A 25333-nucleotide genomic window follows, 5' to 3' on the forward strand; every position below is an offset into this window, starting at 1 on the left:
CTTTTAATCTTTTTACAATTGTGACTCACATTTTATACCACAACCCAACACTCACATGAATAGTCATACAACACATACATCCCTTAACTAGTGTTTCATAACATTATAAGAAGCCATACTCTGTGTGATGTGCTCTGTTTTTTCTCTATTATCTTTATTAGACTCTATTTTTTTTCTTAAAGGGTGGTCATAACCCACTAAATTGATTTCATAATCTACTAAGAGGTCCCTATCCTGCAATTTGAAAAACAGTTTTAAAATTTAGTACAATTTTAACATTTGTGGAATTCTGACAAAGGGTATCCAGAAATTCTTTGTATTATTGTGGTACTTTTTTGTAAGTCGAAAATTGTCAAAATAAAAAATAAATTTAAGAACCCATCCAATTCATCTTATTAAGGAATAAGCTTGCAGAGGCAGTTAATGTCTCATTTGGCATATTTCCAAATTTCCCCCACCCCCTTTTCCTACTGTCACATAATTCTTTGCATATAACATGCTTTCAATAAACACAAGCTGAATTAAAATTTATGGGATGGTATAGGCTATAAATTACTTCATAAAGTAAGGAGACCTTTAACTGGGCCTTCAAAGCAGCAGATGATTTCAGTTGGTGAAGTAGAAAAAAGAATGTACGCAAAAGGACATGGATTAAAAATTAACACTGGTTTTCACCTTAAAAAATGATTTAATCTATTTGTTAATGAAGACTCAAGACCAAGGACAGATACACACACACACACACACACACACACACACGGCCAAAGGCCATATCAAAGAAAAACAAAAGACGTATGTAGTAAACAAAACCTATGAGTATACTTATATAAACTCACTAGATGCTAGGAATGAAGTTTACCCTCTCTTTCCTTAGAACATTACAAATGAGAAGTGAAAATTATACCTCAAAATTCTGTTCCATTATGTTTCCACCTTTACTCAAGCTCTCCATAATGGCCTTATTACGAAGAATATCTTCTTCACTGAGATGTTCTCTTCTTTTTCTTGATTCTAAAACAAGTCCATTCACCAGATAAAAGTCTGCCAAAAAGTTTCCTACTCTTTCCTAAAATAAAATCAAATATTTCAGAATAATAAAAGAAATTAAGTTTGCCTTAGATTAAAAGAAAGCTTCAAAGTAATATACATACACATGTTTTTCCATAAACATGTAACATTACAGTGAAAATAAATATTACTTTGGTACTTGAAAGTATCAAATTATCTTATACATCCTATTAAGTTAAACTATATATAAAATTACACATTTCAAATTTGTAAAGAAAAATTTTAAATGCACAAGATGTATGGCCATTAATCTGCAAATGAATGAAATCTAAATAAAAATACCACACAGTATCCTTTAGAATCTGCTCCCAAGTAGCACAAAGCTAGCTGAAAACTTTATTTAACTGAGAGTCAAACATCATGACTAATAAGGAGGGGTCAGGAATAATGACTGTTCCCATTTTATAGATAGAAAAGAAAGTGGAATAAAAAGAAATAGTCTAAGTCACAAAGGAATCTCTAGTACAGCTCGAATCAATTACCTGCTCCAATACTCTATTCTCTAACAGGGTCAAACTTCCAAGTTACACTTGCTTGCTGCTTTCAACCAAGAGAACAACAGAGTCGTCTTGCTCACCAATACAATGAAGTGTTTATATTATAAATTGGGGACAGGGAAACTCAGGAGGTATAAAGCACATCAAGAAAAGAGCTGGTATTTCCTTTCGATAAAGTCCTCCTTCAACATCAACCTTCACTGTTTTCAGACCCACGAGTGGTCAGAGTTTGAACTACCTTACTTCAAAAAACATGACCAGTAACTTACTGAAAACAAGCTTCCCATTTCTACCTGCTTGCAAATCGCTTGGTCTCCATCTTCCTGCTGTTTTCTGGCATTCCAAAACTATGTGTTTAAAGTTGTTTCCCTGTCCACCTTGCTTCTGGTGGCCACCTTGTCACCAGAAAGCAAAGCACTCTGCACCTGTCTCTCCCTACAAAATGGGAACCATAAGCATTACTGACTCCCTCCCTATCTGTCAAAGATTTAAGATCACCTAGATGCTGTTCAAGAGCTTTTAGCTGCTTAGCAGTAGCACTAGATGAATAGCAGCCTCAATTTTTATCTTCTCTTGAAGTGATCCTTCTAATGCTGTCCAGAAGAACAGAGTACAAACAAATAAAACTTGAAGCCAACAAATGGATGGCAGTGTAGGATTTCACAACTAGGAATCCTATAATGCTGTTCGTTGTTAAATAAGCTTAGAGTGGAAAGTCGATGAGCCTAGATGTCATAGTGAGGGTTTTCTGTGGTTGGGAAATACTCCGATTCAAAAATCACCAGTTTTTGAAATCTTATAGTGAAAAAGCACTTATTAAAAGTAAATCACCATAACAATAAAAAATTTAACTGTATATTTCTCATAATCTTGGCATTCCATTTCTTGCTATCTATAAAAGACACTGCAGAGGCATGTAAAAAAATGGTCAACGCAACATCATTTATAATAGCAGAAAACTGGACACAAATGTGTGTCCATTCATCTAAATGCCTAAAAATAAGAGACTGGATAAATATATTATAATATATCCATACTATGGAATCCTATACAGTCGTTAAGAAGAATGCAGCAGCACTACTAATAAGAAAAAGAGCTTCTAAAACATACTAAAGAGTGAAATAAAAACAGTTGCAAAACAACAGATATTACACTTCATAAACAAACACCAACAACTAAAGCTACATATTACCATGGATACATATTTATGGAAAGCTTTAAAAAAGGTCTGGAGAATCTACAAAATGGAAAACCTTCTGCAAAGTACTCTGGAATTGTGAGCAGTGGTCAAGGGGGACTTTTTAGTTTTATGTGCAAGGTTGTGTGGTCGTTAATTTTACGTCAACTTGGCTAGACTACGGTGGCCAATCGTTTGGCCAAACATCAGTCAAAATGTTGCAGTGAAGGTCTTTTTTAGATGTGATTAGTTTAAATCAGGAGACTTGTAATAAAGCAGATTACCCTCCATAATGTGGTTAGGCCTCTTCCAATCAACTGCAGGCCCCAAGAGCAAAGACTGTTTTCCAAAGGAAAACCAATTCTGCCTCAACACAGAAACTCTGCCTGAGTTTCCAGGCTATCGGGCTGCTCTGCAACTTTCAGACTGGCCAGTTCCTACATTCACATGAGCCAATTCCTTAAAATAAATCAATCTCTCCCTGCCTCTCTCTCCTCTCTGTGTATCTATACATCTACCTATATATCTATATATACATATACACATAACATGTGGGGGGAGGCGGGGAGAGAGAGAAACAGATGGATTTTGTATCACAGACAACCCTGACTAATACAGGCTGTTTTTCTTTTTCCAATGAGAATATATTCATTTTTACTGTGTGTAATGAAAATAAAAATAATTTTTAGTATCAGTAAATCCTGGCCCTTACCTGATGTGGTTACTTATTCTTGACTTTAAAATTATACAAAATGCTTTTTAATATGTCTAATTAAAAATTTCTGAATATAGTTTGAACAGTCTTATATAACTTCTTGCTGACAGATGCTATGGTAATTACGGAAAAAATTTACAATTCACAAAGGGGAAACCTCCACTGAGATTTAATTGAATGACAGTGTTGTAGAAATGTAATAAGCATATTTAATTTTAGTCATATATATGGAATACTATGAAACAGATACTGAATAAGTAAATAGTTTAAAAGCCTAAAAGTAGAAAGGAAAAAGGTCCAGGGAAATAAATTCAAAAGTGTTTCCTTCTTTGTGGTCTTCTTAAGGAATAAACCATTAACAATAAGATAGAACCATGTGAAGACAGTTCCTTATATAATAACACGGCAGCTGACAACAAGAGTCCTTCCCAATATAGAATTCAAATGAGCTAAACTTTCTCTCCTGGCTTCTGAAATAATATTTTCCAACTCTATAACCACCCATTATAATTCCATCTGGATTCAATGAGGAGAGAATAAACTACGTGAAGACAATTCAATAAGTTACTTCTTCCTGCATTTCCATCACTCACATTATTTTGGCAATATTAAATGCTGAACTATTTTTAAAGTTTAAAAATCTAGATTTGCACATACTGTTTTATCTTCCCGAAAAAGCCATCCTGTTTGGGCACGTGTGAAAGAAATTGATTTGGTTGATAAAGTTGCAGAGTAAATATCACTACTCATTAAAATGTCAACCTCTTCTTCTGTTTCCATCTCTGATTCCTGGGGAGGGAGCAAAAGTTAAACTTAAAAATCCAGGTTTTCAAAGGTTATTAGTATGACATACAAAAATAACAAAATTATGAATTTCAAAAAACAAAAAGAACAGATTCTAAGAAATGTGAAGTTTTACATATTCTAACAACACTTACACTTTAAACTACATACATCTAAATAAATCAGAATTATGACTAATTGTGATCTATAAATCCAAAACACATGAAATATAGCACTCTTACACTGTTACAGACATGCAACAGAAACAATACTAGATAACCCATTACAGAAATATAGATAGAGTACGTAGAGCAATTTTTAAAGATTACTTAAATACTGAAGTTGATAAGTCAGACAAAACGCCCATATAAAGATTTTGTTTTCTTTAACTATAGATGAATCTTACTTTAGTTCTTTCTAATCCAAAGACCCTCCACTATCATTTGAGCCTTTCTTTCCCAATAATTCTAAGTGGAAGGAAAGAAGAGAAGAAGGGAAAGAGAGAAAGAGAGAAGGAGGGAGAGAGACAGAGGGAGGGAGAAGGAAGGACGGAAGGAAAGAAAGAAAGGAAAGGAGTCCAGAAGGGATTTTCTCATATTTCTTATAGAAATTCAAAAATATCAACCTAAAATTTTAAAACTTAGTAAGTAGCCTTGCTTCGAGTTTTATTCTGTGTATTCTCCAGTGCCAGCATATAATAAATTAATAATTATTTTTTCAATGAGGAAAAAGAAAGCTTTGTGCTTGCTTCAGGGAGAGAAGGCTAAGTGATGAGGTACAGAAGGGTAAGTGAATAGGTGTAAGATGAGAGTCTATCGTTTAACAGACCAAGAGAGACTCTGATGCCTCGAACCACAGCACCTGAAGGAAAAAAAGGCAGGAAAAAAAAGGCAGAATAGAGAGCTGTCTGGGGAATGAGAACCGTCTACAGCGCTTACAAAGACTAGAGATCTATTTCTCATACATCCTGATTTCCATATTCCCAACAGAGCCCTTTTCTATTCTTCATCACCAAACTTTCACCCATATATAGTCCATTTCTTAATCTATCAATCGTCAGGGAAAAAACCCCTAAAAACAGTAGTACATTGGGACTGGGATGATACCATTTTCCTCACCTTCCAAGCGTGGAATAGAAAATCTTGACATTAATGCTAGATGAAATGTATTCCTGGTAACCAAAACTAATTCTGAACAAAATTTTCTAAAGAAAAATTTGGGCTTGCATAGCCTGTACAGAACTGTTAGACAATATGCTTCAAAAATATTACAAATCAATTAAAATGGTATGTAGTAGCTTGAGAACAACACTACACATAACACTGTCTGAAGAAATTTGCCTTAAGTTCCAAACACCCTATTTTCAAATAAACTTTCGGAACAGAACTCTTCTACAAATCATAGACAGCGCATCTCCTAACTGCATCACTGAAAAAGACCTGTTGTTAATTACATCCATTCAACAAACATTTATTGAACAGTTATTACCTATGTATGCATATTAGAATAAACAGGTATTCCCTGACTTGAGGATTATTGCTTAAAATCTAGCTTGCCTGTAATTTTTTAGGGATAAAATACGCACAGCAAAACCTGGCTTCTTTAAAGACATTATAAAAGTTCTCTGTTGGGCCGGCCGAGTGGCGCGATGGTTAAGAACTGGCTTGGGGTGCCAGAGGGCCCCGGTTCGGATCCCACATATGAGGGCCAGTGACACTGCCCCCTACAGCTAAGATGCTGAACAACAGCTCAACCTGGAGCTGGGCTGCAGTGAGTTGCCCGCGCCTGCCAGCAACGGCATAGGCTGTAGCCCCTGCTGCAGTGGGTTGCCATGGGCTACCGTGTATAGCCAACAGCCAGTGTGAGCGGCCAGCAGCCGCAGTGAGCAGCCGTCCAGAAGCCGGCGACTGATCTGCCTCGCCCGGGAAGAGCGCAATGATGGTGCCAACTTGGGCCAGTGAAGCGACATCCTCCACAACTAGACTGAAGAACAAAAGGACAGCAACTTGTCTGTTCCCCTTCCCCCAATTCCCCAATAAAATCTTAAAAAAAAAAACAAAAAAAAACTTCTCTGTTGCCTAAAGAGTGGAGTCCAAATCCCTTCACGTGACGTGGTTCCCCTGTGACCTGGCTTTTGCTCACGTTACCAGCTTTTACTTACCTGGCTCTCTTAGATACCCCTGAGACTGACTGCTTTTGCAGATTTTCAGATGGGGGAGGCTATTTAGTGCCTCATTCCTTTGCTCACATTGTTTCTCCTTTCTGGAATGACCTTGCACCCTCACACCTGTGGGGCACTTGGTGATCTCATTAATATTAGAACATCAGCTAACACACCACTAGCCTTAACCTCCGGCTTCTCTTTCAGTCCCATATTTCAAACTTATCTGTTGTTGCCTAGTTAGCTATCCCATTGTCATGAAATATGGGAGAGGTCAAATTATTTACTAAATATCTGAGATTCTAGAATAAAGGTCGGTAACTATGGCCAGTAGGCTAAATCCAGTCCACCACCCGTTTTCATCAAGTTTTACTGAAACATAGTTATAATCATTCATGTACATATTGTCTATGGCAGCGTTTATGTTAAGAACAGCAGAGTTGAGTAGTTGTGACAGAGACCACATAGCCTGAAAATATATCTAAACATCTAAAATATGTCCTATCTCTACCTTTACAGAATGAGTTTACCAAACTCTGACCTACAATGTACTGATGCTGTGTTAGGCACCAGAGAACACAACTAAAAAAACACCACACCCTTGAGTTTGTTAGCTCAACAGAGGAAGAAAGCCATATAAACAAATAAAGCAGTAGAAGCTCTATGGCAACGGATTTAGCGGAAGCATAAAGAAAACAACGGTCACCTGGCAGGTGAGGAAGTGCCACTAAGCAGATGCCCCACAGGTGTGAGGGTGCAAGGTCATTCCAGAAAGGAGAAACAATGTGAGCAAAGGAATGAGGCACTAAATAGCCTCCCCCATCTGAAAATCTGCAAAAGCAGTCAGTCTCAGGGGTATCTAAGAGAGCCAGGTAAGTAAAAGCTGGCAAAGTGAGCAAAAGCCAGGTCACAGGGGAACCATGTCACGTGAAGGAATTTGGATTCCACTCTTTAGGCAACAGAGAACTTTTATAATGTCTTTAAAGAAGCCAGGTTTTGCGAATTTGTTTTCAGTGTTCAATCTATCTCCAACATGTCGGATAACTTAGAAGCAGAAAAGAAAAATCATTTATGAGATTTGAGATAGTCCAATTGAAAGATAATTAACATCTAAATTATGGCATTAACAGTATGAATAAAAAAGGGATACTCATAAGACATTAGGGAGACAGAAATGACCACACGTTATCTAATTAGGAAACATGGAGTACAAGAAAAGATGTCAAAAATAACTCCCAGTTTTCTGGCTGAAGAATAATATCATACCAAAATAATGAAAATGGGATACGGGGCAGGTTTGGGGGGGCGGGGGGGAGGAAATAATGAGTTGAGTTTTAGACAAGCTAAATTTTGAAGTTACCTATGAGACATACATGATATCTATTAGGTATTTAAATAGACAGGTCTCCACTCAAGATCTATCTAGGATACAAATATATACTTGTGAATCACCAACCTGCGGGATGTAGTTAGAGCTGTGGGAATAGAAGAGATTATTCTGCTGTTTTTAAAAATGAGAACCACATCAGGGGCATACAATACTAAAGAGGTGAGCAGAGAAAAAGGAACAGGCAGAAGGTAAAGGGTGTCAAATATATGGGGATAGAACGAGAACTGGCTCTGGGTGGAGAACACACAACGCAGTACATGGATCACGTATTATAGAAATGTACACTTGAAACCTTTCTAATTTTACTAACCAATGTCACCCCAATAAATTTAATAAAAATTTTTTCAAAAGAACAGGCAAAGGAGAATAAGGAGGAGAGAGTGGAAAAGAACAACTGGCCCAGGTCAAATCACAAGGAAATGGAAAAGAAAAAAAAAATTTTTTTTTTTTTTAATTTTATTGGGGAACAGTGTGTCTTTCCAGGACTCATCAGCTCCAAGTCAAACAGTTGTTTCAATCTAGTTGTGGAGGGCGCAGCTCCTTGGTCCATGTGGGAATCGAACCGACAACCTTGGTGTCATGAGCTTGTGCTCTAACCACCTGAGCTAACCGGCCACCCCAGGAAATAAAAATTTTTTAAACTGAGTTATCAATAATAGCAAATACTTCAGAGAATTTTAATAAAGACAGGGTTGAAACAAGTGCACTGATTGTAGCAATGGACTCAAAATAAACATCATCCAAAATCCTAACCCTATTTCCTTTTCCAATCCCCATTTTTACCAGTGGCACCAACCTCATTCCACTCTTCAAGACAGAATCACTACACACACCCTCAATCTTTCCAATTCTTAATTCACGACACTCCATCTGTTAGCAAGCTCTATTATTTCATTCTTGGAAACGTAGGTCATAATTTCTTCAGCATTCATTACACTATCCTCGTCAAGATCCTCCTTCCCTCTTAACTGTATAATTTAAGTTTCTCACAGAATTTCCCTGCCTCCAATCTCTTCCTTTTCCAATCCATCTTGCATAGTAGCTAGCTATGTGATCTTGGAGATGTAATTTAATATCCATAAACCTCAATTTTCTTATCTGTAAAATGGAGATTATAAAACCATTTACTTTGAGAGGTTATTTTAAAGATTTAATGAGCAGAGCTATAAAGTAATTAAATTATAGTTCCAATATGCTGGCAATGCTTATTATATGATAGCAACTGATATACTCTATTAATACAATATCACTATCCATAGCACCTAGCAGTGTTTAGCATTTGTTAGATCCTTGATAAATGTTTAAGAAAAGAAGCCAGAGGCGACTCAATCTCTGAGTGCACCCCCACTTTCCTCTCAAATGTGTACTTTCATTTCAATAAATCTCTTTCACTTTTCGGGGGGGGGGAGGAAGAGTAGGAGGAGGAGGAGGAGGAGGAGGAGGGGGGGGAGGAAGGGAGGGAAGGAAGGGGGGGAGAGAAGGGGGGAAGTGAAAGAAATACAGAAGATTAATTCACTTAAAATACTTTTGGATTATATCAATATCTTGTTTAAGAATCTATGACTTTCTGTTGCCAACTACAGCTGATACTAAGTTATTTTACCTGGCTTTTGAGGCCTTTCACAAACCATGTTCCCACACTCAGTAAGAAAAATCTTCACTGCAGTCAGATCTCTTTTCTGTTTTCCAAAAAAGACCATTCTTATTCCCCACTTCCCTGACTTTACAAATCTGTGTACTCCACAAGGAATGCCTTTTTTCTTCTCCTCTTCCAATCTAAATCTTCACTGAGTGTCAGGACTATTTTTCAATAGTACTTATACAAGGTAACTAAGGTCTCGTCAACAGGTATGGTAGTAGGGAGGTCTAATCTAACAGATGTTGAGGAAGGAGCCACAAGATGTGGTAATTGACAATATGGGGGAATGAAGTGGTAAAAAATAAAAACAAAAGAAATGCAACAGTGACAAAAAATGTCGACTTAAAAAACATTTGTAGGGCTACCAATGATATAGAGATACTGGAAAAGTCCTGTCTTTGACTTATAGAGAAAGGGGCATTCAGGGAACAAAGGATGAGGATAATGATGAATATAGTTTTCCATGATGGCTGTAGAGGCGATACCAACGTGGATTTATGTGAAGGGAGGAAGTTAATTTTCTAGTCAATTTCCTTCTTAGTTAATTAGCTAAGAAAGAAAATAGCAAAGAAAGGTAGCCAAAGAGTGAGGAAAAGTAAGAGTACAGACAGAGAGCCAAAAGAGGTGTACTTATTAAGGAGATAGAGATGGTCAGCAACATTTTGAAAGATGCTAAAATAGCAAGATAATAAATGGTGAAAAGGTCAGCACAGGTTCAACAAATGAGAATTACAAACAAGAACAAGAGAACTCGAAGTTCATTTAACCAGGAGATCATCAATGAATTATGAACAAACAGAGTCAATGGATCGATCGGTCAGGATGGAGACCAGTGATAATTATTTTTAAAAAGCTCATAGTAAGGAAATGAAATTTTTGGGATTGAACCATCTCAATTATACCTTATGCTTTTTAAAACAATTACACTGAGGACTGGTTGCATACAAAGACATTTTTTAAAAACCACTTAGAGGAATACTTATAAAGCAACATGCTCACCTCATGGTGTATTCGCTGATAAACTTTTTGTTCATTGTCTAATACTACAAAAGATTCAGAGGGTGCCGCTTCGCCATTGAAAATGAAGCTTAAATCCCCTCGTTGGCACTTCATGTCAGTAAAGTCTATGAGAGTAGTGTCAAGCCTGTGAAAAATGGGTAGATGAGAAAGTCTGACAAATAAAATTTCAATAAAACTCCATAATTATTAAACAAGTTTTGTTCCTTCTAAACTCAAACCAATATGCTAATACCACATCTCAAAGTCAAATTTAGAGATGAAAGCTAAATTTAAAATATCTTACTTTAAAAAAAACCCAAAAGAATATTTAAATACACTCCATTTTAACTGTATTCCATTATTCTGAACATATACTTCATTAATCCAGCAAAAACATTGTTTCCCTGTTGAAGTATGTCCCTAAATGTACCCTCATCCCTACCATTTCCCTTACAGTAGCTAGCTACTCCATGAAAGGTACTTAAACTGGGAAGGCCAGAAAAGGAAAAGAAGCCTGCCTAACATTCTCTGATCCCTTTAGGACCATGTTGCTAGCTCCGCAGGGCATATACGAGGGGTAAAGCAATGGCCGTACCACACCCCCAGACTGGGACTGTGTGTGCAGTCTTGGTCTTTTGATCTACATCTATGCCTTATGCCTAACCAAAACTGGCTTCATCCTTCCACTTGATAACCCATTAACTTACTCCAAATTCTTGGCCTTTCTGTTTAACTTCCCAGATTCAGACTAGCATTCTTGTTTCCAGCATCTCCATAGGCCTGAAAATTGTATGGATCATTCCTGTGTCAAAAGCTCATAGATTCACACACAAGTGTTTACTGTGCTCTTGCCTTTGGTAATCAAGACCTGGCCTGGTCTAGCCCAGTGAGTTGGTCTCAAATAGATGACTACATGCGGAAATGAGGGAGAATACTGGAATGGAAAAGTTCTCAAGTACCCTGAAGTGCTCCAATCGTGCACAAGGCTTTGTAGATCACATCAGGATCTCTCTCACTGGCTGCTCAAAGCACCGTCCTTAATCTAAAAAATGGGCTGACACATTTATTAAGAGATGCTGATCATATCCAAGGAAACTCCTTTAAGTCTTCGTGAGGGATCCCCCTGGCTACTGAGCTTCTAATGCAACTATATGAATTCATTACTTGGTAGGTTTTTCAGTTTTCATCGTGGACAAGGCAAAGTGATTGGGCATTCCTGGTTTCCCTACACAGAAAAAGCTGAGAAATGGAATATATCTCACATGCTGCATCAAAAGAATAACTAGGGTTACATCATCAAAACTAGTAACTTTTAAAAGTGAAAGAGATAATATTAATAATCTTGCCAGGACAACAGCAATGAACCAGAAAAGTCTGATTTCCCTATGTATAAGGGGCAATTTTCTGAGCCATACAAAATATACACATCCCTCAGAATGAAATCAAGGAGAGCAAAAAAAAAAAAAAAAAAAGAAAAAAAGGCAAGTCACCAATTCCTGTAGAGGTGAACCTGCCTGCTCCTTTACACCTAAATTCTAGCTCCTGGCCCACTTTTAGTGGCCTGCTACTGTACTACTAGTGTCTGTACTACTATACATCCTGATATTGTTTGTGCACATGGCATAAGAGAAAATAATGTCAGTAAAAGGGACTCATCCCCTACTTCTGTAAAATGTGGGCTACTGATACTGACAGAAAGAAACAGATCACTTTATATAAGTGGCCTATTTGAACTCTAAGCTTTAGTTAACAGGAAACACTACATCCCATTCGCCCATCCTGGATGAGAGTGGTAGTGGGCTGCAAGTGGTAGGGGTGGAAATAGTGAGAAAAGAGATAGAGAGACAGCGATAGAGACAAAGACAGACTGTCATGGTGACATTTAAGTTCCTAGGTCTAGCCACACCTAAAATCAGTCATAGTCAATTTTTATTTCATCTGTGTTTGTATAACTTGCAACTGAAATAAGACTATCTAATACATGTTCTGCAATATTCCTGACATAACAGATTGCCTGGTAAATATCATACACGCCACATAATGATCATTTTTATCATGATGGTATTTTAACATATTAACTAGTCCTTTGCTTTAAGCCTATGAACCTAAATATTTTTAATTTTTGCCATGTACTGAACCATCGAGAAAAAAACTTATTTATATAAATGCAAAGATTTGAACAGAAAATATTTTTTTGAGATAAAAACTTGAAAAATGCCAAATAACACTGAAAAGGGAAAGAGAGCTTCCTCTTGAGACAGGAAAAGCCTGAAATGAGGCAAAGTTTGTATTTCAGTCAGTGGGAATAGATCACCTCAAAATTATTCATATTAATAGTGAAAATGTTTATGTTAGTATTCCCAACAATAAAGTTACTCACACTTTCCTCTTTCTACTAAACTATTAACTTCTCCTTGACACCAGAGAAGATCTTTTACATGATCAGAAGACTGTCATGAGATACAAGTAAACTTTAAAGATTCCTCTGAAATAGGTTAACATTCAGGTGTAAGTGATGTTTTTAAAAAAATAATTATCTCATGACATCTAAATTAGAAAGTTTTTATTTAATGTTAACAGCTTTTTTTTAAAGTTGATTCTTGCCATCTGAGCAAAAAACCTTTACCAAACATCCTAAAATCCAGACTCTCCATTAATGTGGTAAACTTTGTTTGGTAATGAGAGCTTTAGAACCTATCCCATTTCTCCTTTATCCTCAGCTGCTAATAAGCCCCAGGTTTGAGTGTCTTGCTAAATTACAGTAGCTTCTTCCCCTTAACCTACATTCTCTGGCACAATTATTCTCCCTTAGGCTCTTATTCTCATGTCACTTTTAACCATTTTGTGGTTTTATTTATTACCTATATTCACTATATAATATTTATCATGTCATTTACTTCCAAAATCATATAAATGTGAAACAATTTTTTAAAAGAGAAAGTTGTTCCTTTTTTCCTATTTCTAAAAAGTCAAACAAAATAAAACTAACCTTTTTAAAAGTAACACATGGAAGATAATACTATTCTCCCAAATTACCTACTACCTTTATAGCAAGTGCCTGTATTAAACATTTTTAAGTTGATCAATAATTTTCGATGAATCCATAATATATTGCTAACAGTGGGCAGCTGAATTAAATCTGCATCATTAACAAATCCTTCCTAGTTTCTCTTTTATATTTTTCTGTATTTTCCAAGGTTTCTACGAATTCAATGTGCATGAGCATTTTCATAACTAAAAACATCTGAGGTTATTTTTAAAAATCAAAAACTGAGAAACGTCTGCCTTAATCAAATTCTACTCCTTGAGAATAATTACCCTAGAATTACCTCCAACTAAACGTTCACTAGAATTCAACATATTACATAATGAATTTCATAAAGAGTTGATTCTTAAAAATTTCTGCCTTCTGACAGGGTGAGAACTGACAGCAAGTCAGAGGTCCTAACTCGGCTATTAGTCTGCAATATGCTCTTCTAAAAATTACTTCACCTCTTTGAACTTCCTCATCTACATATAAAATGAATGGTTTATATGAGTTAATCTTCAAGTCATTTCCAGTTCTAGACCCTTACATATCCAAATTAATATTCTGGAGATGTATAAAATATAAATATGTAACACTTTATATATAAAATTTATAACTATATATATTAAATCTGCTTTAGTATATTCTATATATATACATAAAAGTTGGCATATTTGCATTATATATAGCTTACATATACTTAATTTATAAATATACCTATATTACTATAATAAATATAATAAAAATATACCTATATTAATATAAATATAACATATTTATATTTATATAAATATATCTATATTAATGTAAAGCTAAACATATAAGGAATGATAAAAGTAAAATTCTGAAATGAGTATAATAAATAGATTTCCCGTCAGATCTAAACATCAGTCTTAGTTTTTGAAGGAAACAGAAAAAAAATTAAAATTAGCCTTACAGAGTTCGCTAGAATAGATAAATGATTGAAAAGAAAAATGGATAGATACGTGGATGGGTAAACAGGTGAGGGAAAGGTTTGAGGGGGATGGAGAGAAAAGGACAAGAGTTATGTCTTCCTTATGTGTCCCTTAGTCCTTAAAAAGCCAGGCTCAGGGAGATGACCATCTTAATTCTTCTTAGTATTACATCATGATCTTCACTCTGTTTGCCTTCTAGATAGTCTGTAGTTGAATAAGAATAATACCTTTGTTTTAGTCAAGATTTTATGCCTTTGGTTCCTTAACTGTAGTATGTCTCAAATGAGATAAAATATTGTGAATATACTAAACCTTGTTTAAGTTATAAAACATTATCCAAATGTATATAAAACATTATCCAAATGTAGGCTATCACCACAGAAAAAAAAGCTTCCTCTAAATCTCAATTTTCTGTTACTCAGAGAAAAATCAAATCACCTTACCTGATATTGATACCTTGTTTGTATATTTTACATGCATCAGAAGGCAGAATTCGGGAAAGTAAAGGCACTGTGTTTTTAAAAAGAAAAGGTACAAATTAACCACCTAAAGCTATGAGGCATTATAATTTTTTTATTAGAAGAACAATGTAAACATTTCACTAATTCACCAACATTGCAATAAATGCCTTTAAAATATTATTTTCCAGGCCGGCCGAGTGGCGCGATGGTTAAGAGCTGGCTTGGGATGCCAGAGGGCCCCAGTTCGGATCCCACATATGAGGGCCAGTGACACTGCCCTCCACAGCTAAGATGCTAAACAACAGCTCAACTTGGACCTGGGCTGCTGTGAGTCGCTGGCGACAGCATAGGCTGCAGCCCCTGCTGTAGTGGGTTGCCATAGGCTACCGTGTGTAGCCAGCAGCCAGCGTGAGCAGCCAGCAGCCACGTGAGCGGCTGTCCAGAAGCCGGCGACTGATCTGCCTTGCCCTGGAAAAGCGCAATGATGGTGCCAACTTGGGTCAGTGAAGCAACGTCCTCCACAACTAGACTGAAGAACAAAAAGACAACAACTTGTCTGTTCTCCTCCCCGCAATTCCCCAGTAAAAATCTTTAATAAATAAATAAATAAATAAATAAAAATAAAATAGTATTTTCCCAATTAAAATATACAAAGCAATTTTGAGTAATTTCAAATATCTACTATTTAATTGTATTTGCTGTATAGTTCACCACAGTCCCCCAACCTCCCCCCGCCCCACTCACCCATCCCCACCAACACATACAAGAATAGCAGAGTTGATATAATGCTACTCTTGGGTACATATTGCAGGATATTATTACACTCGTAGATGAGAAATCAATGCCCTATGATAACTAAATTCTCCTGAACAGGTTAACTATATGAACATGAATCCTATCTGATTCTTTAAATATAATACGATTAAATAGCAGAGAGTAATGTGTATAACAGAAAGAGATGTTTTTAACACTAAATAATCTAATGTGAGTTTGAGTCCCAAATACGTGACCTTGGTTACTTAAGCTCACTGTACCTCCATTTCAAAATCTACAAAATGGAATCACACCGCAGTGGTTGCATCATGCATTTGATTATGCAACATTTACAATGTGTCTATAGCTATAGATATACACATATGTACAATTTCAGGAGTGACTACATTCATTTCAATTTCTTTATATAACTGAAATGTCACTTTTAAAATATTTTAAAACATTATACTCAGCAAGATAAATTGACTATTTTAGAATTTAAAGCACTAACATTACTAAGAAATTCAGTTAAATAATCAATATATTCAAGGAACAAGTGTCATTTAAAATATCCAAGCAAGACTGAGGTCTCTACATATGATAAAAAAAAAAAAAGGTGAAAAAATACATTCAGGCTTTAGAGCAATCTGATTTGGAGCTCTTTTATAATACAGAGTTACCACAAACTTCTTTTTTTCTTAGTGGTCTAGTACACCAGGACTTCTGAATGACATATAAAGCATAAACTCAAGGGAGGCCTATGATGGAGCCAAAATTGGCCTGATGAGCTAGAGTGGTAACTATTTTTGAAAGAACTGATTTTTTTAGGGGTTAAAACTTTACATTTAGAGATTAATATACTAGGAAAACCTTAATTATCCATTCTGTACAGATGTTAAAATAAATGAAATAATTCCTCATGAACTAATATGGTAAGATGCCTATATGTTATGTAAGAATGACAAATTGCGTAATGATATAATACTATCATTCCATTAAAAAAAAACAACTAATGCTCAGGATATAAATACATACATATATATGTATGTGTGTGTATATATATATATGTGTGTGTGTATATATATATACACACACACATATATATTTGTGTGCACATACACACATACATTTATATGTATTTGAAAGTATTAGCATGAAACATTAACAGTAGTTTCTATATTTGTCATATATAATTTACTTTTATGATTTCATGGCATAATTTTAGAATTATTTTAGAGATAAATAACACTGAGCATTCAATTGTTTATATCATAAAATTAATTCAGATGCTTTAAAAAATATATGTAAGCTCAATAAATCCAAATCTATATAATAGATTACATTAAAAAATGTTTTGTTTAATTAGTAAAGGTCACTGGGATCAAACTTCCTATTTGGACATGAAGGTTTTCACCCTAAGAGGACTCACATTTAAAATGGGGAAAAGAGAAACTTTCCATTATCAGATTTGTTATGTTAAAATTTCCATATAATACTTATTTTTATACTTGCAATTCTTCATGTGTACATACTTTATAGTAAAACATAGCATACTCTTACCCCAGCTTTGAAAATCCCAGTGAAGTTCTAGATAAAAGTCACCTAGCTGAAAAATGAAATGTGAATAATTACTGAATGCACCTTAGTTAACAGTTCTTATATCTACTTAATATTTTGCTTTAAAAAAACGTGTTATTACTAAAGGTCTATAGACTAAGAATTGGAAAATTTCAATGTTTTGGAGTTGGAGAAAAAAATGTTTATTACTTACAATAAAACATTACAATAGCACACCTTACTACATTTATGTACAAAGGAAAATATGCATGACTGTAGATTTTATAAGAACATTTTAATTACAAAGAAACAGATGAAACTGATAGGCATTTAAATTTGCATCAATAAATATTCCATTTCTCAGTATAACTTAAATAACAATAAGTATTATTGTAAAAATAGTTAATAATCTTGGAAGTGTTATAAAAAATGATTTCAAAATGATTATTTGTATAGCCTCATAATGGTCAAAAAAAAAATCACCCAATGCAATAGAAACTTTTTTCTGTAAAGTGATGATAACACAAAAGTTTACTAAAGCTGAAATAATGTCATCACAGGAGAACTATAAAGAAAATTTTTTATTTCACAAATCAGAAGTTAAACACCAAAGACTATAACTGGTAAAAAGAATTAATACGATCAAATATTCTAAAAAGAAAAAAAATTATCTCTTGAGATCTCAAAAAAAAAAAGCATACCTAAGAGAAGACATAGCCATCATGATAGGTCTATCTTTCTCCCACAGTCCTTTTAGGCATCAAAAATACAGAGGAAAAGAATATCAGAAAGTAAACCACTCTCTCTTTCTGTGCCAGCACACCCAGCTCTTATCATTATAAGAGATGGAGAGAAAACAGTTTTGTTATAAAAGAAAATGCAAACTGCTCCTGCTAGGAGCTGCAGCTTCAACTCAGAGAATCTTCCAATCCAAACAACAAAGGAAAATTATTGCCATTAATTATGACCTACGTCCGTTTTGCTTAAGAGTCCTCATCTATTGGGTTGTCGGAAAAGTCATGATGTATTTTTCTGTTTTTTGCTGCAAAAATGTGTCATGACGTTTCCGACAACCCAATAATTTACTGAAAGCAGTCATTCTTTATCCACCTTCAGAGTTCAAAGTAAATGGTGCTTCCCATAAGAATACATCTGGACATTATAGTCATAGTATTTTGTTATGTCATTATTGCTTACTTTAAGTAGGATTTTTACCATTTCTTGACCCTTAATAATCAGTGAGAAATTAGACCTATTTAAAAAAAATGCTTAAAAGTACACTTAAAATTACTCTTTAGGTGCAATGTCAGCAAAGAAATATGGCCTACCTCTTTCAGGGCTTTTAATAATCGAGGTCGTTTTTCTTCAACACTTTCCCTGGATTGCTGTTTAAGCTTCCTTAAAAGAGCTGTAACTAAAGTTTAAATGAAAAAAAAAAAAATTTAAAATAGATATCACCATGCTAGAAAACCCCACTGGCTTATTATACAGATACACTGAGAGAGAGAGATATATTGTGAATAAGCTAGTAAATAAGTTTAGTAAAACTATTACGATACCAAGAAAGTGATGAGATACCTAATTAAAAATCAATTTATATTCATGCTCGTTTTCCTAGTTTTTAATTATCGGTATGAGTGTACCTGACTGAGTCAAGATCTACCAATCTCAGTCAGGTGATGCAATGACCTGTTTTACACTGATCTAAAAGACCTCAAAGACAGCAGATCTCAAAAATCCCATTGGCTACTGCTTTTCTAAAAACGTAATTATCTGCAATTGTTACCAGGTATACCTGTTCTTTTTTCACTAGAGCTTGTATCCTCACATACTATTAATATGGAAAAAAATACAAAAGTGAATGCTATTCTATCTGTGTAAATAACTTCTAACTCTAATAAAACCTGAAGACCTTAATGTTTTCTCAAGAGTTAAGAGATGGAGATTTAAACACTGTTCTAAGTGCAAAGCCCAGCTTTACTCCTTTATTAGCTGTGTATAAACTTGGACAAGTTACTAAATTTCCCCAAACTTAAAGTTTCTATTTTTTTCATTTGTCAAGTAAAAAGTCATATCTACCGTACAGAGGAACTGTAAAGCCTCAATATAAATTGCTTACTACTGTGCCTACAATTAAGTAAATATAATTTTTATCTATTAGAATGAAGGTCTAAAACTGACTAGAAAAATTGTCAGTCCCTAACATTTACTGAAATAAGGGAAAATATTAGTCTTGAGTGAAGTAAGCCTAGCAAAAGATAAGAAGATGGAACAATGTGCATTGAGAGAGAAAAAATGTATACATCAATACATGCTGACATTCCTCCTGGTCCTGACATACTTTTTCATATACATATATACATAGATATGTAAAAATACTGTTTTTTTCTATTTTACAGTATGCATTCTTACAAATTATTTCAAGCCTTATGTGGAATACAGAAGCAGAAGAAGAAAAAGAGAAAGAATGAGAAAGAAAGGAGAGAAGGAAAGAAATAAAGGCATACAATAAATATATGTGCCAGACATTGTTCTAGGAGGCAGAGATAAAAGGATGAATAAGATAACCTATACATGACTTGAGTCCTCACAAAGCTTCCATCATCAAGGTACAGAGTAGGGAGCAGATAGTGAACAATTAATTAGAAGTGTGCTGAGTACTGTAAAGGAAAAGAGTGGACCACTTCAAAATGTATGAGAAGTTAATCTACTCCAGGAGTTGAGGAACTGCAGATAACTTTATAGCTCCTACCTAGCAGGTAGCCCCAGACCAGTCACTGGCAACAGCTGACCTTGGCCTGCACAAGAGCCCCTCCAAAGAGGCCCCAGAACCAGTACACCTGGTGGCCAGCTTCAGACCACAATGGAACAACACACAATTAGCTATGCAAGCAGTACATCCAAAGAGCGGTCTCGTCAGAACCAGAGCCCGCTGGGGAGAATCCCGCTCTGTGGGGTCAGCCCCGCACAGCAGCTCAGACGCTGTGGTCATGACCAATCCTCACAGCAAGTAAGCCTGAGGGTCAATCTCACCCACTGAAGTGCTTACAGCAATCAAAGCTAAATTACAACAGGAGAGCACAGACAACCTACACAAGGGACACTCCTGAAGTATACAGCTCAGGGACCAGAGAGACTGTGCCATTGGGCCCCACAGGACACCTACTACATAAGCCCACCCAGCAGCCAAGACTGGGAGCAGCCCTACCTAATACATAGAAACAAACACGAGAGGCAGCCAAAATGAGGAGACAAAGAAACATGTCCCAAATGAAAGAACAGGAGAAAACTCTGGAAAAAGAACCAAACAAAATGAAGTTAAGCAATCTACCAGATACAGAGTTCAAAACACTGGTTACGGGATGCTTAGAGAACTTAGTAAGAACAAAGAGATGGTAAGCATAAAAAAGGACATAGAAACCATAAAAAACAACCAGTCAGAAATGAAGAGTACAATAACTGAAATGAAGACTGCCCATGCTACCCAAAGAAATGCAATTGTAAATTCAATTCAATCTCTATCAAAATACCTATAGCATTTTTCACAAAACTAGAACAAGTGATCCTAAAATTTATATGGGACCATAAAAGACTCCAAATGGCCATGGCAACTTGAGAAAGAAAACAAAGTTGGAGGTATCACAATACCTGATATCAACCTATACTACAAGGCTACAGTAATCAAAACAGCATGGCACTGGCATAAAAACAGACACATAGATCAATGGAACAGAACAGAGAGCCCAGAAATGAACCCATGCCTATATGTTCAAGTAACCTATGCCAAAGGAGATAAGAATATATAATGAGGAAAAGAAAGTCATTTCAATAAATTGTGCTGGGAAAACTGAACAGATACATGCAAAATAAATGAAACTAGACCACCTTCTCACACCATATTCAAGAACAAACTCAAAATGGATTAAAACTTAAATGCAAGACCCAAAACCATAAAACTCCTAGAAGAAAACATACGCAGTAAACTCTCTCACATTGCTCTTAGCAATATTTTTTTTTCTGATATATTTCCATAGGCAAGGGAAAGAAAAGAAAAAATAAACAAACAGGATTACATCAAATGAAAAAGTTTGTGCACAGCAAAGGGAACCATAAAAAAAACGAAAAGACGGGCCAGCCGAGTGGCACGTTGGTTAAGAGTTGGCTTGGGACACTAGCTCTGAGCAGCAGGGCCGCAGGTTCAGATCCCACATGAGGGCCAGTGATGCTGCGCCCTCTACAGCTAAGATGGTGAACAACAGCTTGACCTGGAGCTGAGCTGCCGTGAGTCGCTGGCAACGGTGTAGGCTGCATTGGGGCTGGCCAGCAGAGGGCATGAGTTTTCATGAGCTGCCATGGGCCGCCTTGAGTGGCCATCCAATGGCGGGCCAGCAACTGCCTCACTGGGGAAGAGTACAATGATTAATACCAACATGGGCCAGTGAGGTGATGTTATTGTTCTCCACAACTAGACTGAAGAACAAAAGGACAGCAACTTGTCTGTTCCCTTTCCCCGATTCCCCAACACTGTTCCCCTCCCCCAATTCCCCAATAAAATCTTTAAAAAACCCCGAAAAGACAACCTACCAAATAGGAGAAGATACTGGGCAATGATACATCCAATAAGGGGTTAATATCCAAAATTTATAACGAAGTCACACAACCCCCCAAAAAACTAACAACCAATTAACAAATTGGCAGAGGACACAAATAGACATTTCTCCACAGAGGACATAAAGATGGCCAATAGACATATGAAAAGAGGTTATTAATCATCAGAGAAATGCAAATAAATACTACAATGAGCTATCACCTCACACCTGTCAGAATGGCTATCAATAATAAATCAAAAAACAAGTGTTAGCAACAATGTGGAGAAAAGGGAACCTTCGTGCATTGTTTGTGGAATTGCAAATTGTTGCAACCACTATGGAAACAGTATGGAGGTTCCTCAATAAATTAAAAATAAACTATCATATGACCCAGCAATTCCACTTCTGGGTATTTATTTGAAGAAATCCAAAACACTAATTCGAAAAGATCTATGCATCCCTACGTTCACGCAGCATTATTTACAATAGCCAAAATACAGAAGCAACCTAAGTGCCCATCAATACATGACTGAATAAACAAATTGTGGTACATATATACAATGGAATATTACTCAGCCATAAAAAAGAATGAAATCATACTATTGTGACAACATGGATAGACCTGGAAGGTATTATGCTAAGTAAAATAAGTTACACAGAGAAAGACAAATATAGGATCTCACTTATATGTGGAATTTAAAGAACAAACAAAACAGAAACAGACTCATAGATGCAGAGAGATGCTGATGATTGCCAGTTGGGAGGGTTACGGGGGCAGGGTGAAAAAAGTGAAGTTAACTGATAGTTACAAAATAGTCATGGGGATGTAAAGGAAAGCATAGGGAATATGGTCAATAATATTGTAATAACATTGCATAGTACCAACTAGACTAATCAGCGGCATCACTTTGTAAATTATATAAATGTCTAACCATATGCTGTATACCTGAAATTAATATAAAATAATACTAAATGTCAACTGTAATTGAAAAATTAAAAAAAGGTAAAGGGGAATAAGAGGTTCGAATTTCCAGGTATAAAACAAATAAGTCATGGGGATATAATGCACAGCATAGGGAATATAGTCAATAATACTGTGATAGCATAGTATGGTATCAGATGGTTGCTGGACTTATCACGGTGCTCACTTCTTCAGGTAATACAAATGTTGAGTAACTATGGTGTATCCCTGAAACTAATATAATATTGTAGGTTAGCTATATTTTAATAAAAATCTTAAAAAAAAAACCAAAAAACTATTGCCCAACGTGTTCTCCACAAAAATATAATATGTAGATTACATGTAAAGCTAAAACATAAGAAATAGCCCGTAGAAGCCTAAAACTTAGCATCAAAAATAAAACTAAATCTTTGTAACATCCTGGGAGTGTTCAATGTTGATTTCTTTAATAAAACAGCCAATTTTTTTATAATTCTTTTCACAAAGCTAGATTTAAGTGATAATTTTCAGCCTCACAGTGTAAAAAGATAGTGTTACCAGAAAGACAATATTCTTATTCATCCAGACTTAAATTTTATAAAATTTTCAATTATTGAGATGTGCTTGACAAAAATAAGGCCTGTATATGAAACTGGAAAAAAAAAATTAGGTGTAGGAGGGAAGTGAAAAAACTGGACACTCTACATATTATGAAAAAACAATGTGACTTCTTTTGAAAATTCTAATTTAAGACTAAAACAAAAACAGAGACTGACTTGTTCCATGTTTTCAGCAAAACCTATGCCCAGCAATTTAAGCAGATAAATAACTGTTATTAACAAACTGTGATTATTTTCATTTCCAATTAATCTTTCAAAAAATTAAGCGCTTGCCAGAAAGGACAGTCATGCCTCAATGTTTTTTAAAAAGTCCTTCATTTTGAATACACAACAACAACAAAAATCAAAGAATACCAGTAAGGCAGAATGCTGTAAAAGGAGAAAAAAATAATAAAGAACATAGTTTTAAATATAATTCCTCCATTTTTTTGTGTACTACCCAATGCTCAGGTTCCTAAGTTATGAATAATTAATATATATTCATAAATAACTACAAACTTTTCATAGTGTGGAAAGTTACACTAAATGAAAAACATTTCAAATGCATTACTTTGTATTTTTACTCTATATCAACAACAGTAATTTATTTTCCTTACTCATCTGTCTGTCTCCATAGCTGATGGCTTCTGCCAGCGGGCTCCATCCCTGAGCATTTTTCACCTTTACTGGAGCGTTGTGGGCCAAAAGTAAATGGGCACATTCTAAAACATAAAGTGGTAGGAATATCAAACATCATACAATTTTTAGAATCTCTATAAAAATCATGTAAAAATTCAATAAAACAAATTAATATAAATAGATCTATGAAAGAAATATTATACCACAAAGAATTAAATTTTTTTTAATTCCTATATATCTAAACCAAGTTATTTCAGATCCTCAGATTCAAGAAATATCTATTCTATTACCTATAAGTAAACTGGATCTCTCTGCAATGAAAGGATTATGCCCCCTAATAACTGTTCCCAACAATATTTTGAGAACTTTCCTACCCTAAAAGATAACCCAAGAACCTCAAAAGTAATTTACATCAAAATACCTACTATCTAGTAAATAAAGAGGATTTGTTTGTCTGTCATGTTAAAAGGAAAGCTCATTACTTCAGAAAAAAAAAAGTTTTCAAAAAGGATCAGTAATGTTTCTCTAAATGCTTATTTTTTCAAAATTTACAATTCTTTTATTTTAGAAAAACAACCAAATAAGGCAATAATCTGTTTATGATTACAAGGACAAATCGGGATAGTCTTTCTAGTAATCAAAAGACGTTTAAGGTAGTATAAACAGACCATTCTATAGGTTGAGAAAACTTCTAAAATTTAAAAATAAAATGTATGTTAACAGGCAAAAAAGATTCTAAACAGAGGCTAAAGGAAATTTAAGATGGCTATCCAACCTAAATTTCCTAAATGAATGCCTCATTCAATTCAATCAGCCATTTAGCAAATATTTGCCAAGTGCCTGTTAAATGCTATTTCTAAGTACCCAGTCCTGGATATAAGCAGTGAGAAGAAAGATAAGATCTTGCTATCAGAGAGATTACTATCCTATGTTAGAAGCCAATAAGTAAACTAACAGATGAAGCTAATTTCACAGAAGTAAATATACATCCCCAAAATAATTCATGAGCTTGCCAGTTATTCATCACTATGACTTAGCTTCGGATGAACTAGACCAGTCAAACTTTTGCTCAGAAATTCAGGAACCTAAGAAACTAAACTATTGGGTCGTCAGGAAAGTCATGACACATTTTTGCATTGAAAAACATAGAAAAATACGTCATGACTTTCCCGACGACCCAATAGTTGGTGGTGAACACTGAAATCAGAAATTCATGATTTAGGATTCTAGAATAGTTATTTTGGGTCATGTACAACTGCAGTAAATAGAAAAATAAATCAAGAAAAGGGAGAATATTACATATATATATATATATATATATATATATATATATATATATAAAGAACAGTAGACACACCATAACAGAGAAACAGATGATGGGT

General features: G+C 35.1%; 1 protein-coding gene across 5 annotated transcripts in view; it reads right to left on the minus strand.

Moving 5' to 3' along the window:
• The window catches only part of ANKRD13C (ankyrin repeat domain 13C), a 77158-nt gene that overhangs the window by 28792 nt on the left and 23033 nt on the right, over positions 1-25333 (minus strand). For all 5 annotated transcript variants that reach the window (XR_002122301.1, XR_002122300.1, XM_019628074.1 and 2 more), the window contains exons 3-9: positions 23930-24034; positions 18513-18598; positions 17188-17233; positions 14857-14923; positions 10430-10574; positions 4115-4246; positions 905-1066 (exon numbers count right to left, since the gene is read on the minus strand). Coding sequence is in view for 3 of the 5 variants with exons in the window: in XM_019628074.1 (XP_019483619.1) it covers positions 905-1066; positions 4115-4246; positions 10430-10574; positions 14857-14923; positions 17188-17233; positions 18513-18598; positions 23930-24034 (743 nt within the window). In the remaining 2 variants the exon portion in view is untranslated. The remainder of the gene's footprint in view (positions 1-904; positions 1067-4114; positions 4247-10429; positions 10575-14856; positions 14924-17187; positions 17234-18512; positions 18599-23929; positions 24035-25333) is intronic.

This window comes from Hipposideros armiger, unplaced genomic scaffold (genome assembly GCF_001890085.2).
Source record: "Hipposideros armiger isolate ML-2016 unplaced genomic scaffold, ASM189008v1 scaffold_746, whole genome shotgun sequence".
NCBI classification, from domain to species: domain Eukaryota; kingdom Metazoa; phylum Chordata; class Mammalia; order Chiroptera; family Hipposideridae; genus Hipposideros; species Hipposideros armiger.